Raw genomic sequence first — 17,118 nt, 5'->3', positions numbered from 1 at the left:
TCCCAAGATGTCTGCTATAACTACTAGGCTATATTCAGGCTATATAACTACTATATTCAGGATTCCTCTATCCAGCTTTCTTACTCATGCCATGAATCCTGTGTTCCTGGTTACACAGAGGCTAAGCTTCCATCATAGTATGAAAACAAGAGAAAGACTGTCTTCTTACTTAAAACACTCCTTCAACTACTAGGAAGGACAGTATTCTGAACTGAAATAAGGATACAATCATTCTAATACCGCATCAGGTCTAGCAATCACAATTCTCCCACTGCCTATTGCCATAGTCTGAAGTTAAATTACTAGACAATACTTTATCACTGTTTTTACTGTAAAAATACACATTATTTTAAGAACTGAAACCCCACTTTTATTCTAAAGACTAAGACAAATGATTTGTTTTATTTCAAGAAAGTAAAGTCTGCAAATAAGGAAAGTTAGAGTTACACTCAAGGGCTGAAATAAACCAAAGACTAAACAATAGTTATGGAATGAACAGTTTCAATACAGTCCATAATGAGATAAGACTTTTGGTTTTAAAAAAAAAATAGCACTATTAAAAATGTACGAATTATTATGCTTTAAATAATGCAAAATTAAATTTTATGGATCTGGATGTGTTCAGGCTAATTTACAGCATGATGGATTTATAGCAGTATTATCTATTACAATTGGAAAATATTCTTTGTAAAAGCAGACTGCCGTTATTCATTATGGATTAAGATGTCCAGGATTAAATCTATAAAATTCAGCAAACACCAAAAGGGCACAGAGATTATGAGTGTAAAAAAACATTTTTTAAATAAGGAGTTCATAATCCACTTATTTCTGTCTTGATATACAAAATTTACATAACCAATTATTACCAATATCTTAACTACAACTCCTTAATTTTTACAGAGATTAAAAGCTCATTTTGATAATATGGTTTTCACACGTAGAAAACCAGATCACAAAACTTCTGAAAAAAAAACTGTCAAGTGTTATATGAATGTTTTCGATATTGAACACCAGAAAAAAAAACCTGAAGTAGTGATTGGTATCAGAGAAGCTGTATAATGTTCACATACTGTTTTAGAATTGCTAGTGATAAAAATACAGTTTGAATATCAGAGAATAAACGGGAGATATAATTTTGACTAATTCACAAAAAACATCCCAATAGTTGGTCAATGACTATTTGGATCACAGCATAAAATTCAGAGTTCTTATGGCTTTCAAAACTAGATTTAATTTCTTACAGGAGGATGGAGGAAATTGGAATAAAGAGACACGAATGACACATACATATTACTTCTATATAACGAAAAGGTTATGATTAAGGAAAAGTATCCAACCTCAAGAACAGTGATGTACTGGACAATATTTACAGCTAGACAATCAGAAATGAAATGATAAGAAATTTCTGAATAGAAGAAGAATGAAAATATTTGATGTATTTTATAAATAAATAAAAACAGCCACATGCTTGTAAACATATGTATGCTTTTGCTTTTCTCAGAATCACGAAATGCACAGAACTACATTTTCATTGGATGTCCAAAAGCCATATTTGTGAAGGTTTGTAAAGGCAGAACAGAGACATACAGACGGGTATTATCATTTATTTAGTAACCCTGGCATATATAAAGGTGACTACTAGGATTTTTAAGGTAATGAGGCACAAGAGTCAACCACTTTCAAAGGAAGAGAGCTGTCTAAGTGCTTTTTGAAGTTTAAACTCGGATGACATTGTTTTCAAACTTATTACAAAACCGTTTTATCCAGAAACAAGAAACCTGGATAAAGCCACTTGAAAAAAAATGATTACACACAAGCTTGCAAGGTAAATTTGGAGTCTAAGCCTTGTTAAGAAAAAAGGACAAGGCAGTCCTTTTATCAGCAGAGAGGTAGCCTGACAAGATGGTGATTGACATGAAAGTGCGTATGAAGCAAAAGTGTATAACTGAAATCCTCCATGTGGGAAAAAAAATGGCACCTAGTGACATTCTTCAATGATTGGTGAATGTTTATGGAGAACAAACAGTGGATGTTAGTACAGTGAAAGTTTGACTGCATTGGCAACATTTTCCTAGCAATGACACCATCATAGCAGACATGAAGCAGTAAGTCACCTCAGCTGGTGCATTTTATAAGTGCAGCATGCAGGCACTTTTTCATTGCTAGCAAAAATGCATAGTTACTGGTGGTGACAATGATGGAAACTAATGTGTCATAGCTGAGAATTTGCTCCATCAAATATTATTGTTGAGTTCTTCGTATTTGTTATAGTTTCTATGGAAATAAATAGTAGACATCACCTTCAGAGCAGTCTTTATACAAAGACAGCTTACTGAATATGCTTTTTTAACTTACCCTACTGTTAATATTAAAAATAAATAAATAAATAAATAAATAAATAGATTAACAATTTTAAAAAAAACAAAACACTTCAACAACAACAAAGCAACAGCATAATATCAAAACAGTATCTGGTACTATCATTAACCATTACTATTATTAACAGAGACTAGAGTAGAGCTTGGTCATATTAACAATTTTAAAGATAGAGAAAAGTAAGCATTCTCTATTCCAAGGTACATAGCATTCAAACAGAAATAATACATCATAGGAGAATCAGAGGAAAGTAAACAATTCTCTGTGAAAGTATATTTTCTTCTTAACTTGTCACAGTTGATTAAATGATTGCTACATGTTCACATAGAAGAATGTCTTTAATTAACAAGCCATTAATGAGCTGATCTATTTCCCTAAACCCCAAGGATGCAAAAACCATTTTACTTTCACTGTAGAGAGAAATTATGAAGATGCCAGTCTTTCATAATATTGATATGTAAGAAAGATAAAGATATTAATATGAAAGAAAGATAATCTTGGTCTAAAGAAGCATCTCTGCAAATCAAATGGAATGTCGTCAAGATGACTGGGGGTCATAGCATACAACATAGGGGCATGGCAAATCTGATAGAACTGAGACTGTTCCACTTTAACAAAACAAGCTGCCAGAGAATTTAACATGGTCTTCAGGTACCCCAACTGGAGGGCATAAAGATAGAATAAGGTTTCTCCTAGAGGAGTGCAGCAGAAGGCCAAGGCCACAAGTAGAAAAAAAGAAAATTCCAGCTGAATAATTAAGAAAAAGTTTTTCTCTATAAGAGTAGTTCAACACTGCAAAATGTGTCTAGAAAACTATAGAGTCTCCAACTTTAGTTGGAGTCCAAATAGGAAGGGGAAAAGCCTTAAGCAACTTCCTCTCCCTGACCTGGCAATGACAAGGGATTGGAGCAGATGACCTACAGACCTTTCTTCCAAATGTTTTTTTCCCATGGTTCTAGAATAAAGAGTTTCTACTAAACTTAGTTCTATATAATTTTTTAGCTTGCCATCTTTTAAATGACACTGTGAAAAGAAAAACATAAGGAATTTTGAGTATCTTTTGTCTCCATACAGAGTCATACACTGAATAAAATAATACAGAAAAGGAAAAAACTACCCAAATAAGCTCTAAGGAAGAGAAGCGGTCACTGTGAATGCCCTAAGGCAAGACTCTGGATTATATCAGCTCTGAGAGAACAGGAAAGAGGAAAGACAAAATTAAAAAATGATATTTTTTGGCCTAGTTTCCAACCAGAAAAATACACCTATGGCACTTGAGCCTGAAATATATCTTTTTAATACTAGTAACAAGGAAAGAAACAAAATATCATATGCAATTTAAAAATATATAAACAAAATGTCCAGTTAGGTATGAAGAATATGAATACAAAAAACACAGAATATCAACACAGCTACGTTCATTAAAAATAGTTTTGCAAATATAAAAAGAACTAGAATTCACAGAAAAAAAATATTACTGCAGTGATTTACAAGCCAAACATTTTAGGTTTCAGAAGCTTTTTAGGCACACATCATCTATTTAATGAGAAACTTATCCTGAAATACTGAGATGAATCATAAGTTTCCCTACCTGAATCATGGACTCTGAGAGTAGTGTTTCATCTACTTGCAAAATCATCATTTTAATTTCTTCGTAAGGCACTCGGAAAGATCCAAGGAAAATTGCTAAAATAAAGATTCAACCAACAGTGAAGAACACAAGACAACAACAATCTTTTTTCTACTTGTTGAATATTAGTTAAACAGGCTATGGCATCTGCAAGTCAACAAGCACTACATAAAGAAATATAGATAAGAGAAAACAATTTAAAACATATTTTTAATTACTCTTCTCCTATAATTTCAGCCTTTTCCATTTGTTTGGTAAACATAACATTTGGCATTGTGGAAGATAACCAGTGACAAGTCTACTCTCAAGAACAATTGCTGCCACCATATTAGTTTTTGCAGAGATTATGATTGCACATTTTTCTTGACCAGTCTTTCTTGTGCTTTTTCACAGAAGAGCAGCTTGAGAAGATTACAACCAGCAAAACCATAAAGCAGTTAAAAGATCAAAATATTCTAATAAAAACTGTTCATTTCTACAATATAATCAAATAATTTCCTGTTTCAATTCTGCCAGCATTTTGTTACCTATTCACAGAATCACAGAAACACCAAGGTTGGAAAAGACCTACAAGATCATCCAGTCCAACCATCCACCTATAACTAATAGTTCTCACTAAACCATGTCCTTCAATGTCCAAAATTTCATTGTAGCACTTCTCTCTGCCAAAACTTTAGCATTCTTTTTTTGTATATTAGTAGGCCTAATTATTGATATTTATATATCAATAATTATACTCATGAGAAATGACTATGCATTACAGTCTTTTTTAACTTTTTGGCTAAGGGACAATGATGATTCACGAATACACCGATGATAAAAATAGATACACAGGTATACAGCTGTACCCAATTGTTCAGGCACATAGAGAATAATTTGAGTCTTAAATGAAGGATATTGCTTCGCTGTTTTCTGCTCTTTTTATAAGAACATGTTTAAATTCTTGCACATTTGAGCTTAACACCAATTAGTACTCATATAAGCATATTCTCAAACACTTTAAACAAAAAGTGATTGTGAGGCAGTCAAACAAAAGAGAAAAAATTTTATGGAACATTTATGACATTACTTTGTCATAAAAACAGATTCTACTTACACAGATTCTGTGCAATTTTGGGGTCCAAAACTTTTAGTTCTTTGATTCTTTTCTTAATGGATTTCTTTTCTTCAAAATCTTCCTCATCTTTTTTTACTACCAAAGTAAACATAAATATACTTACAGTTAACTTTTGATATTAGAGAAAAACTAATGAATGCACACTACACTAAATGAAGTCAATTCATAAATAAAAGAACAAAACATTGAACATGCAGACAAAAATACAGTGGTTTTCCACTTTTGCTTGTGCTCTTCAAGTTTCTGTTCCAGTCGAATTTGCCAACATTTTAGCTTTCTAGAATAAGTTTGTTCACTTAATATATAATTTGAAAGAAGTTGCCAGTATTGATTATTGATTATATCTGAAGATATAAACCCAAAAATTAACGTGCAATGGCAACACACTTTGGCCAGCGTCCAAAGTTATTTGGCTTTGTAACCAGTTTTGTCTAAACACTGATTCACAACAAAATCAATATTGTTTGGAATATAACTGTATAAATACTTACTTATATATACTTATTTTCCTTACCTCCTCTAAAAAAGTTTTTGTTGTCGTTTTTGTTTGTTTTTAGTTTAATATATGTAATCAGCTTCTAAGTAAATATCATAAAGGCAAAGTGACTGCATAAACATACTCTGATTGTGGAAATTCTGTATTGTTCTTTCAGAAAAAAATGCATTGAAAGAGGATCTTCCAAATATTTTTTTAAAAACTGAACATTTCTCATTATTTAAATACTATCATAAAAATTTCACTTAAAATAACAGCAAATGCTTGATAACGCATTACTAGGATAAGAATCATTCCAGCTGTTAAAAAAAAGGACAAAAAAAAAGATTAAAATTACAAAAATCTTTCTTTAATCTATGGTGGGGTTTTTTTGTTTTTTAAATTCAGCACAGACCTTCACTGTCAAATGTTATTCACTCACTGTATTACTATTCTTTATCTAATTATTTATAACATTTAATATTTGAAATAAATTTCCAAGCTTTTACAGCATGATTGTCCTAAATTGTTATACATGCTTCAAATATTTGAGTTGAAAATATATGCCCAATTCCTTACAGAATAATAAACTCCAAAATAGATTTGATGATCAGGGATGATGTTCATCACTTCTATCACACTATTATCACTTTCACATGCACTGCCTGAATCTTATATCTCACATAGATACTGAAACTGTTCTGTGCCTTAGTAAGTTGTAAAGATTAAAATTTCTGCCTCATTTCTGATTCTTGACAAAAACAGATGTAACATGAAATACCAGGAAAATTTCCCTAAAATGGAATTACTTCAGTAAATTTTCACAGAATTGTAGAATCACCAAAGTTAGATAGGATCTCCAAGACCATCCAGTCGAACTGTCCACCTATGACCAATACTTCCCCATTAAACCACCTCCCTTAGTACAGCGCCCAAACATTCCTTAAACACCTCCAGGAATGGTGATTCAATCTCCTACTGAGTAGCTCATTTCAGCACCTGACCATTCTTTCAGAGAAGAAATTTTTCCTAATATCCATCCTGAATCTCCTCTGGTGCAACCTAAAGACATTTCCTCTAGCTCTATTATCACACCAGTTACGCGGGAGAAGAGGCTGACCTCCACCTCACCACAACCTCCTTTCAGGCAGCTGTTGAGAGCAATAATGTCTCTCTTGAGCCTCCTCTTCTCCAGACAGAGCAATCTCAGTTCCCTCAGCCGTTCCTCATAAGGCCTGTGCTCCAGATCCCTCTCCACCTTTGTTGCCAATCTCTGAAGACACTCCAGGGCCTCAATGTCTTTCTTGCAGCCAGAGGCCCAAAACTGAACACAGTACTCGAGGTGTGCTCTCACTAGGACTGAGTATAGGGGGAAGATCACTTCCCTATTCCTGCTGGCATCGCTATGTTTTATACTAGTCAGGATGCCATTGGCCTTCTTCTTGGCCAATGCCCAGTTCCAACCTGGGCACACTGCTGGCTCATGTCTAGTCGAGCATCAACCAATACCCCCAGGTCCATTTCCTCTACACAGTCTTCCAGCCAATCTGCCCCAAGTCTGTAGCATCACCTGGGGTTGTTGTGGCCAAAGTGCAGGACCTGGCACTTGGTATTCTTGAACTTCAGCCCATTGGCCTCAGCCCAGCGATCCAGCCTATCCAGGTCCCTCTGTGGGGCATTCCTACCCCCAGGCAGATCAATGCTTCTAGCCAACTTGCTGTCATCTGCAAACTTACTGAAGGTGCACTGAATGCCATCATCCAGAGCATCAATAAATACATGGAACAGGATATGCTCTAGTGCTGACCACTAGGGAACACCATTGGTGATTCATCGACAGCTGGATTTGACCCCATTCACCACCACTCTCTGGTTCTGGCCATCCAGCCAGTTCTTTACTCAGCAAACAGTATATGTCTTCAAGCCATGGCTGCCAGCTTCTCCAGGAGAACACTGTGGGAGACAGTGTCAAAGGTTTTGCTGAAGTCTAGGTAGACTACCTCAACAACCTTTCCCTCGTCCACCAGGCAGCTTACTCAATCATAGAAGCAGACGGGGTTGGTCAAGCAGGACCTGACTTTCATGAATACATGCCAGCTGGGCCTGATACTCTTGTTGTCCTACACGTGCCATGTGATCTCACTCAAGATGACCAGTTCCATAGCCTTCCCTGCCACCAAGAGGATGACAGGCCTGTAGTTTCCCAGATCCTCCTTATGACTTTTTTTGTAAATGGAAGTCACATTTGCAAGCCCCCAGTCGTTGGGACCAGGACCACTGGTAGACAGTGGAAAGAGGCTTGGCAATCATCTCTGCCAGCTCTGTCAGCACTCTGGGGTGAATCCCAACTGGCTCTAAGGACTCCAGTTGGCATAGTAGGTCTCTGTTTCCATTGGAATTGTGAGGGTTTTATTCTGCTCCCCATCCCAGACTTTCAGGTCAGTGGGTACAGTATACTGAAGATAACTACTCTGACTTTTAAAGACAGATGTAAAGAAGGCATTGAGAACCTCAGCCTTTTCCTTATCCTCTGTGGTCACATTTCCTGACGCATTTACTAAAGAATGGAGATTCTCCTTGGTCCTTTTACCACTAACATATCTGTAAAAAAACATTTTATTCTCTTTTACTACATTGGCCAGGTTGAGTCCACGCTGGGCTTTTGCCTTTCTAATTTTCTCCCTGCACATCCTAACAATTTCTTTGTACTCTCCCCGAGGCCTCCATCCTCAGGAGGTAGACTCTCTTTTCCTCCTGGAACCACAGAAAAAGTCCCCTGTTCATCCACATCAGTTGTCTTCTCCAACCAGCTTATTTTACAGCGTATACAAACACCCTGCTCCTGCGCCTTTCTTCTTGAGGAGTGTCCAGTCTACCTGGATCCCTTTATTATCATCACACAATCATAGAACTGTAGGATGACCTGGGTTGAAAAGGACCTAGATCATCTCGTTTGAAGCCCACCCTGTGGGCAGGGTCACCAGCCACTAGACCAGGCTGCCCAAAGCCACATCCAGCCTGGCCTTGAATGCCTCCAGGGATGGGGCATCCACAACCTCCTTGGGCAACTTGTTCCTCTACATTACCAACTTCTGAATGAAAAACTTCCTCCTAATATCTAATCTAAATCTCCCCTGTCTTAGTTTAAAACCATTCACCCTTGTCCTATCACTATCAGCCATGTTCAAAGTCCACCCTCCAGAAGTTCAAGGTAGCAGTTTTGCTGACCCGCCTCCTGACTTCACTAAGAATAGACAACTCTACCATTTTTTTGGTTGCTCTGCCCAAGCCAGTTCCTGATCTCCACCAATCCTTCTCTGTTCACGAGCAGCAGTTCTAATGGGGCACCTTCCCCAGTAGGGCTCTCTTACCAGCTGCTTCAGGAAGTTGTCTTCCACACACTCTAGAAATCTCCTAGATTGCTTATTCTGCTCTGTATTATGTTTCCAGTATATATCAGGGAAATCAAAGTTCCACGTAAGAATAAGGGCTGGTGATTACACAACTTTGCCAGCTGCTCTTAGAATGCCTCATTCATCTCTTCATCCTGTTAGGCAGTCTATACAGATCCTCACCAGGTAGTCCACTATGTTGACTCTTCACAATCCTTACCCATAAAGATTCACCCTTATCATTCCCAGCCCTGAACTCTCCAACACTGAAACTCTATAACATACAGAGCCACGCTACTGTCCCTCCTTCCTTGCCCATCACCATTTCTGATTGGCCTGTACTTGGACATAGATTCATTGATCACAACCCTCTGGCTGCAGCCATCCAACCAATTCTTTATCCACTGTGTAATCCACCCTTCAAATCCATTTTTCTCAAATTTAGATATAAGGATCATGTCAGAAGCCTTACTGAAATATAGACAAATGACAACAGTGGCTGTACCTCTGTCCACCTCATAGAAGGCCATAGGATTTGTCAGGCACAGTCTGTCCTTGGTAAAGCTGTGCTGGCTGTCTCATATAGCCTCCTCATCTCACATGTGCCTTAATATAGCTTTGAGAAGCATCTGCTACATGATCTTCCAGGAACAGATGTGTAGCTCACTGGCCAGTAGTTGCTCAAGTCTTCCTTTCTCCCCTTCTTAAAAATGAGAATGTTGTTTCCTTTTTTCCAATCACTAGGGACTTTGCTTAAATTTTCTTAACAGTCACACTAAAATAGTGAAGTTATCTGAATTTACTGAAACTTGACTCGGTAGCCTTGAACTAGAACTACTAAGAGTTGAAATATAAAAAAATATTTACCTTTTTCAAAAGTGGAAAACAATATCTAGGAACTACAGGTCTCAAAACAGAGGTAATACACAAATACACAAATGTTAAAAAAGCCCACAATCTCTCAAAAAACATCAAACGCCCTAGAAGTTAAACACATCATTTTATCTCTCAACCATGATATTGAGAAACAATGCTGCCAATGAACTTTTTCCCTCTGGAATTTTCTCCAAGAAAGAAGCTATGCACAGAGTTACAGCAGTGAGTAAAGCATCACAACCATAAACTAAAATATATAAGTATAGAAAATACTCTGGGAACTCATACTGGAATTGTATGTACTTATACAAGTATGGAACAAACTAAATTACTGCAAACTTACATGATATTTCATCAGGAGAATTCAGATCACATCCTTATGAAGTTGCCAGCAGAAAGAAGCAAAGCATATGTATTACTTGTCTTTCCCACAGGAAATTTTGCACTTTCCAGTGAAAACTGATAACTACTTCTGCCTCTAGAATTTTGTAGATAATTTGCTTACTAATTTATAAGACGGGAAGGAAAAAAAAAAAAAAAAAAAAAAGAGAGAAAACTATTACATATTTTCAACAAAGAGAAAAAGGGAAAAAGGCTAATGGAAAAAAAGAAAACATTTCAAAATTGAACAGAAAGATCTGAATATGTGAAGTAAATATCTAAATTAACAAAGTAAATTAAGGAAGTAAAAGAAAGTAAGTAATTACGGCAGTGGAGCACAGAGGGAAGTATATATGTGACTGAAAATGAGAAACATCTGCTTACGCTGGAAACAAAAAAACATCCCAGTGGGAGTGGACAGCTATACAAGAAGGTGATTATCAAAGGAAATAGAGGTAAAATACTCTTGTTTTAAAAAACACAACAACCAAACTCTCAAAACATCACGGCTTCTGAATATGCACCACTGTATTAAACCATTAACTCTTTTCAAAATCAGATGTCTTATTTCACATATTATGCACCTAGAAGATCATGTCACATAACAATGACAGCACATTCTTAAATTTTCTTTCAATATGTTACACTTATTGTAAGGTGGACATACACATGGCCCCAGCAATAGACCTGTATCAGTAGTAAGTCATCTGCCACATCAGGGTGGGAAACAAAGTAGAATGAATATTCATATTTTATCTCACATCCTTCACGGTTTGTCACAGTTCCTTCTTTACACTTTTCCACATCCTTATTAATTTAGAAGTTCTGAATGTGTAAATGAAGAAATAACTCAAACAAGTTTTAGCTTTTCGATTCTACTAGAAAGGTTGCTTTGTCTTTTTCAAATGTGCATTCATACTCAGATTCAACTGTAGATAACTCCCTCTACGTGACAATGATCTAAATGAAATCAGCCTGATGGGAATGGTGAGAGGAACATGTGATGTTGCAGTTGAAAGCTTACAGCACAGTGTTTCGTGAATATGTGGATGGAATCCAACAAGAGTTCCTTTATGGACAGTTTTACACAAAGCTTTACTATTAATCAGCTACTTTTTCATCATTTTCAAGTAAGACAAAATAGCCATCCTATTAAAATTGTATAAATATATAATCTACATAAGGAAACGATTGAAAATATATAGTATGCATGAGGAATTGAAGTAATTCCATTTATAACAGTATTATACTTTTTCTAATACCTCTGTAAAAGATTAATACAAGTTAGAGCATCTTTAGAGATGTCTTTAGTACCTAGCATCTTTTATATTGCTTAATACAACCATCACATTAAATTAATCCAAGTAAGTATCTCAGCTTAGAATCTTTAAAATAGCCAGCACATTGACAGGTGCCTGCATCCTGTCCACTGAAATACCACGTAACCGTGTCTTAAATAGGTGGATGAGCAGTAAGAAAAGCTAACAGAGAGGTAATTAAGATGGAATAAAGCCCTCATTGGCAAGAAGACACAGCAATAACTGGCATAGGCTCTCTCATATGACAACAACCAGTACACTGCTAAATGTAGTTAATGAAATGAACTTCTGTTTGGGCTTTCAAACTTTTTCCCCTCTTTTAGAACAATGGACACTAGAATTTACAGTTAAAACCAAAAAGCATTATTTTGGGGAAATTAGTCAAACAGCTAAACAAATTCACTTGGGAAAGTTTTTTAAAGTAGAAGTACTGTCTTCATTTTATTATTAAATTGTAAATATTATCATAATGACCAAACTGTTTCTAAATACTGTTGGTTCATTCAGAAACCAAAGACACTAGGTTTGCTCATGTATTTTTAATGGTAGCTGATACATTTTGAAAATAAAATTCAACTCTAAAATAATAACCCTCAAGAAACAACTACCTGAAATACTGTGAGAAATACGGTATAAATAAATTAGAAGAATCCTTTTCTTAGCTCCAATTTGAACACCTGTTTGGCATCATGGTAGAACTGACAGAATTAGCTAAGACAGACTCAACACCTGAAAGAACTTAAAGCCTCTCTAGTTTTCTGGGAAAGGAAAAAGGCAATAGAGATGAGCTTTCTGCTACAATAGTGTTGATTGAAAAGGTAAAATTAAAGCATATTGTCCCCAACACTAAAGATATTTAGATTCTAGTTCCAGTAGAGATGTACATAATTCTCTGTAGTTTTCAAGACCTTCCCATTCTAAGATAACTTCCTACTATCTAGATTCAGCTGATTGGGCTTTGAAGTTTGATCCATCACTTCACAGAAGCTATCAAAAGCAAGATAACATGCAGTTGCATTTAAAGTAAGCACAGACAATCCAAGAAGCTCAGTGTTACTGTCTACACTGTGTAACAGGATGACAACCATTCAACTTTTCGAGTCCAGTATCTGCTGGTACTGAACCACACAAAACTACTGGACAGTGAGCCAGCATAGATCAGAGTAAGTGCAATAAAGCAACTGAAATATCAAGATTAGATACAGAAAACAATTAACTCCATAACTAAACTGTTGCCTCTGAAAGCCACATCAGAAGAATAACTATATCTCTCTGGATCCAAAGTCAGTGTCTTCCACAAATCAATAAGATATGAAGAAAAAAAGTATGAGAACAATCAAGTATACTTGCATTTCAGATGTTCCATTCCAAAGCAAAAGCTTTTCGTTTAATAGTCCTCGACACATTGTTCTTCCATGGATTTCTATAATTGCATTTTATATCTACTAAATTTTAAATATTTATTAAGTTCTTCAGCACAGAGTTCTCATTCCTAATTTGCACTATACAAAGAAGGACTTTCCAATACTTTTTGCAATAATCTTGATCAGTTCTGCTGTACCTTGACTGTAATTTCTACTAGCGAGAGGAATCAAAACCATACCAAAACCAAGTACACAGGATGGAAACAAAGCAAGGAGATACTCAGTGATGTATTTCTTTATTATAGAATCATAGAAATATTAAGGTTGGAAAAGACCTCTAAGATCATCTAGTCCAACCATCATATTTTGTTTTCCATTTGCTTTTAACCATTAATGAGACAGAAACGATTTCATCAGTATATCAATCATTAATTAACTAATTTTCCTTTCATTAATAATTTTCTAGAATACTTCCAGTATTGATGTTAACGCTGACAATCAAAGATCCCCAAACACCTCATAAATCTTTCTAAAAACTATCACTGCATTTACTGTCTTCCTTACTTCTGACATTGGTTCATGGCAATGTCTTCCTTACTTCTGACATGGGTTCAAACTGTGGCTTAGACAGTACAGTTCATAGCTCAGCCTTGGAGCTGTTTTATCCTTCAGTTCTCTTACAATACTTGGGTAAATACCAGCTGGTCCTAGCAATCTGTTACTGTCCATTTTATTGACCTGTTCTAAAAATTTCCCTCTACTAACAGTGCAAGTTGGGATAGATCTTACAACATAATGATTCTCTTGACATTCTTTCTCCACAGAAAACTAGTTTTCAGGCAATTTCATTATTAGATGAACTGGAATAATTTTAAGCTTCAGCATTTGGAAGTCAGAAAGAGAGGTGATATTCAAACTCCTTTTTTTTTTTTTCTTTGGAAGACTGATAAGAAGCAGTAAATCATACTTTTCTATTGCATTTTCATTAAATCAACTCATGCTCAAATTTCTCTACTATGAAAATTTTAACACCTTAGCACTAATTCAGTAAAGCAGTAAAAATTAGGAGAGTAGTAGGAAACATGCAGAAGTCTCTGGAATTCAAATATTATTGTACTGCTAGGCAAATCTGAATGAAAAAGGGAACATTCAAAGACATGGCTTGTGCTGCTTATATATTCTATGGAGTATACATTAAGCATCATTAATGTGCTGCAGTATTTCCCTATTCTCTTGCTTAGAGCAATTACCTCTTGCCATAACCTCTTTAGTCCCCTCAAGGTTAATGTCAACTTTTCCAACATGAACACTTAAAAAAATATATACAAAAATTCAGGCACACGAAGTCTACAGTTTTAAGAGTTTTCAGCTGTGGACCACAAAAAAACAGAATGCAAAGGAGGCCAAAATATAATAATATTAATACATTTGCACAACACAGACTGCAGTAACTGAAGAGTTAGTGGAATTGTCTTATATTTCCTGCTAAAAGTTTTTTTTCCCCTTAATTATGCAGTTCTTAAAAAGATACTGCAAATTATGCTAGTCTGCAAAATCATTTGAAAAGTCTTAATTATTTACTAAATTGATTTAATTAGCAAGAAAAGTTGTGATTGTTCACATATATACCTTGAAGTACAAAGCAGAAACAAGTCAGAATATTTTTCAAAATAATAAAAAGACTGACTTCAGATATAAAGAATGAGAGCATGCAGTGACCATTGATTTCACTACTTTCATATGTCTTAATTTCATTCAGAAGTTTAGATAGAGGTCATCTGGCATATTTCTACTACTAGATACATTGCATGCTTACCAGTTAAGATATTAATTCGTATGTGCATTTTCATGTCCACATTAATTTCTTGTTTTCTTTGTTTTATGCAAAGTAATTATACAGAACATAAATGAATTTGATTTTTTGTACTAGTAATAATCTTTAAAGATACACTCTGCTCCAACCTAAAAGATTAATGAAATTTAGAGGACTACAGTTCTGCAGCAAGTTTACTATACACTTACTGTTGAAGTACATACTCAAAAAAGAAAGAAAGAAATGTATTGTTCTGACAGCAACATAACAGACAAAGCTAAAAGCATCTATTTTGAGATTTGTCAGTTTGCTTGCAAAAAACATTTAAAAAAAATAGAAGAGAGGTATTCTTTGCGGTGCAGATCAAGTAAAAGTTCTTTGGTTAAAATACTCAAACCCAGTTTTCACAGCGAAAAAGATGGACAGTTTTCCTAACTAGGCCACTTTAAGCAGATCTCACTTTAAATCCACATAATTGGACCACCAGACATTAGGAAAAAATACACCATCTTACCCACAGATTTCTTTGTTTTAAATTATTCTCCAGCTTACATATATTTCTCCACCCATACAGTAAAAAGTATAAGTTTAAACTAACTGTGTAAACGTCTACATAACAGAAGAAGAATAATTTTGAGTATTACTTTGCATTAAGAAATCTATGCACCAGATGAAACACTGAAGCTGCAGTGTATCACCGCAGACATGGCAGAACAGAAGAGAATCCATTCCTCCTCTCTCTCACGCACAGAGCGTTTCTCCTTGCTGTGTATTCCTGCCATTAAGAAAAAGCTCATACAAGAGCCTGGTAGAATATGCAAACCGGAGCACGAAAGAAACACCAGTCAGGCTGCCTCTGTTTAGCAACAAATTGATGTATCCGCCCAGCTGCAGAGCAGTATCCCACAAACCCAGTTCAGCAGAATCTGGCATTGCTTCTTGATACAGCCTGTTTGACCTTTTTTCCCCAACACTGTATGTTGACCAGCATGCACTTATCTATACAGTGAATACCAAAAGCTTGTTTTCAACTGTATCAATTCCCTGCCCCAGTTCACTGCACGGCCACATAGACACTTGTGTCAAATAAGAAAGACAGTGGGACTCCCTCATTTAGTAGCTGTGTCAGATTCACCTGTCACAATTGCCACAAAACAAGTTAATTGCATTAGCTAACACATTCAATTATTAAAAATGTTATATGTCTTCAATTAAGTACATCCTTCAATGCAAAGATATAACTCTCAGAATGCTACATTAGAACACCTTAATAAGACAAACATTTTTCAAAGTTAATTTCATTTTTGTCAGTGTAAGGCTTGAAGCAACCCAGTACTATCTGTATCTAGAGGTAGGTTGAAGACACTCCTGACAGAAAAATGATTCCATTTAAACCTTATCTCCTTCCTTTGAAGTTTGGTTTTAATTTTACTTCATAATTCACAACGTGTTGTGTAGTCTTACCAGCACTCAGCTCTCAAAACCATTCAGCGTTTTACTACATACCCTTGAAAATGAATGATACCTGAAGATACTCACAAAAAAGACAACTTACACTAGTTATTATGTCAAGGTCATTTCATCACAAAACACACATCACGTTACTTTTAAAGCAATTTCATTAAATCAATTTTCTAAGTGTATGCAATGTGTTCTGATGCTATTTTTAATTCTTTTATTAACCTCTGATCTCACCCTAAAACAATTCAAGATCCTTTCAGCAGGGAAACACCGGATCAGGCTTTTAATTTAATTCATCAAGTGACTGCACACACTCATACCAAAAAAGACATGGTAACAACAGAAATGTGTTAGTGCAAGAGCAGGAATAAATGATCTGACGAGTGGCAAAAATTACTAAGCTAGCATTGTTAGAGCTTTATATCACAAAAAAGGAGAAGGCAGTACTAACCTGAAAGCATAACAAATTTTAATTTGTGGGAAGAAATTTCTGCCCATGGCCTGGACAGATCATACCCTTCTTTGGGTAAGGAACTGGCTTAGAGGGCTGTGCCCAATGGGTAGTGGTTAATGGAGTTCAGCCCAGCTGGTGACCCATTTCAAGTGGTGTCCTCCACAGGTCGGTATTGGGGCCCATCTTGTTTAATATCTTTATTGATTACCTAGGTGAGGGGATTGAGTGTACCCTCAGCAGATGACACTAAGCTGGGAGGTGGTGTTGATCTGCCTGAGGGTAAGGAGGCCCTTCAGAGGGATATAGATAAGCCAGATCGCTGGGCTGAGGTGAATGGGATGAGGTTCAACAAGGCCAAGTGCCACGTCCTGCACTTTGGCTACAGTAACGCCATGCAGCACTAGAGGCTTGGTGCTGAGTGGCTGGATGACTGTGAAGAGGAAAGGGAGCTGGGGGTGTT

The 17,118-nt window shown here is 36.0% G+C and overlaps 1 protein-coding gene across 1 annotated transcript in view; it reads right to left on the bottom strand.

Annotated features, from left to right (window-relative positions):
- The window catches only part of DIAPH3 (diaphanous related formin 3), a 249,057-nt gene that overhangs the window by 134,044 nt on the left and 97,895 nt on the right, over positions 1 to 17,118 (bottom strand). Inside the window, exons 19-21 of the mRNA XM_048932696.1 lie at positions 10,210 to 10,242; positions 5,103 to 5,198; positions 3,968 to 4,062 (exon numbers count right to left, since the gene is read on the bottom strand). Coding sequence (XP_048788653.1) covers positions 3,968 to 4,062; positions 5,103 to 5,198; positions 10,210 to 10,242 — 224 coding nt within the window. The remainder of the gene's footprint in view (positions 1 to 3,967; positions 4,063 to 5,102; positions 5,199 to 10,209; positions 10,243 to 17,118) is intronic.

Source organism: Lagopus muta, chromosome 1, assembly GCF_023343835.1.
Source record: "Lagopus muta isolate bLagMut1 chromosome 1, bLagMut1 primary, whole genome shotgun sequence".
Lineage (NCBI taxonomy): Eukaryota > Metazoa > Chordata > Aves > Galliformes > Phasianidae > Lagopus > Lagopus muta.
This window is presented reverse-complemented; position numbering and strand designations above follow the sequence as displayed.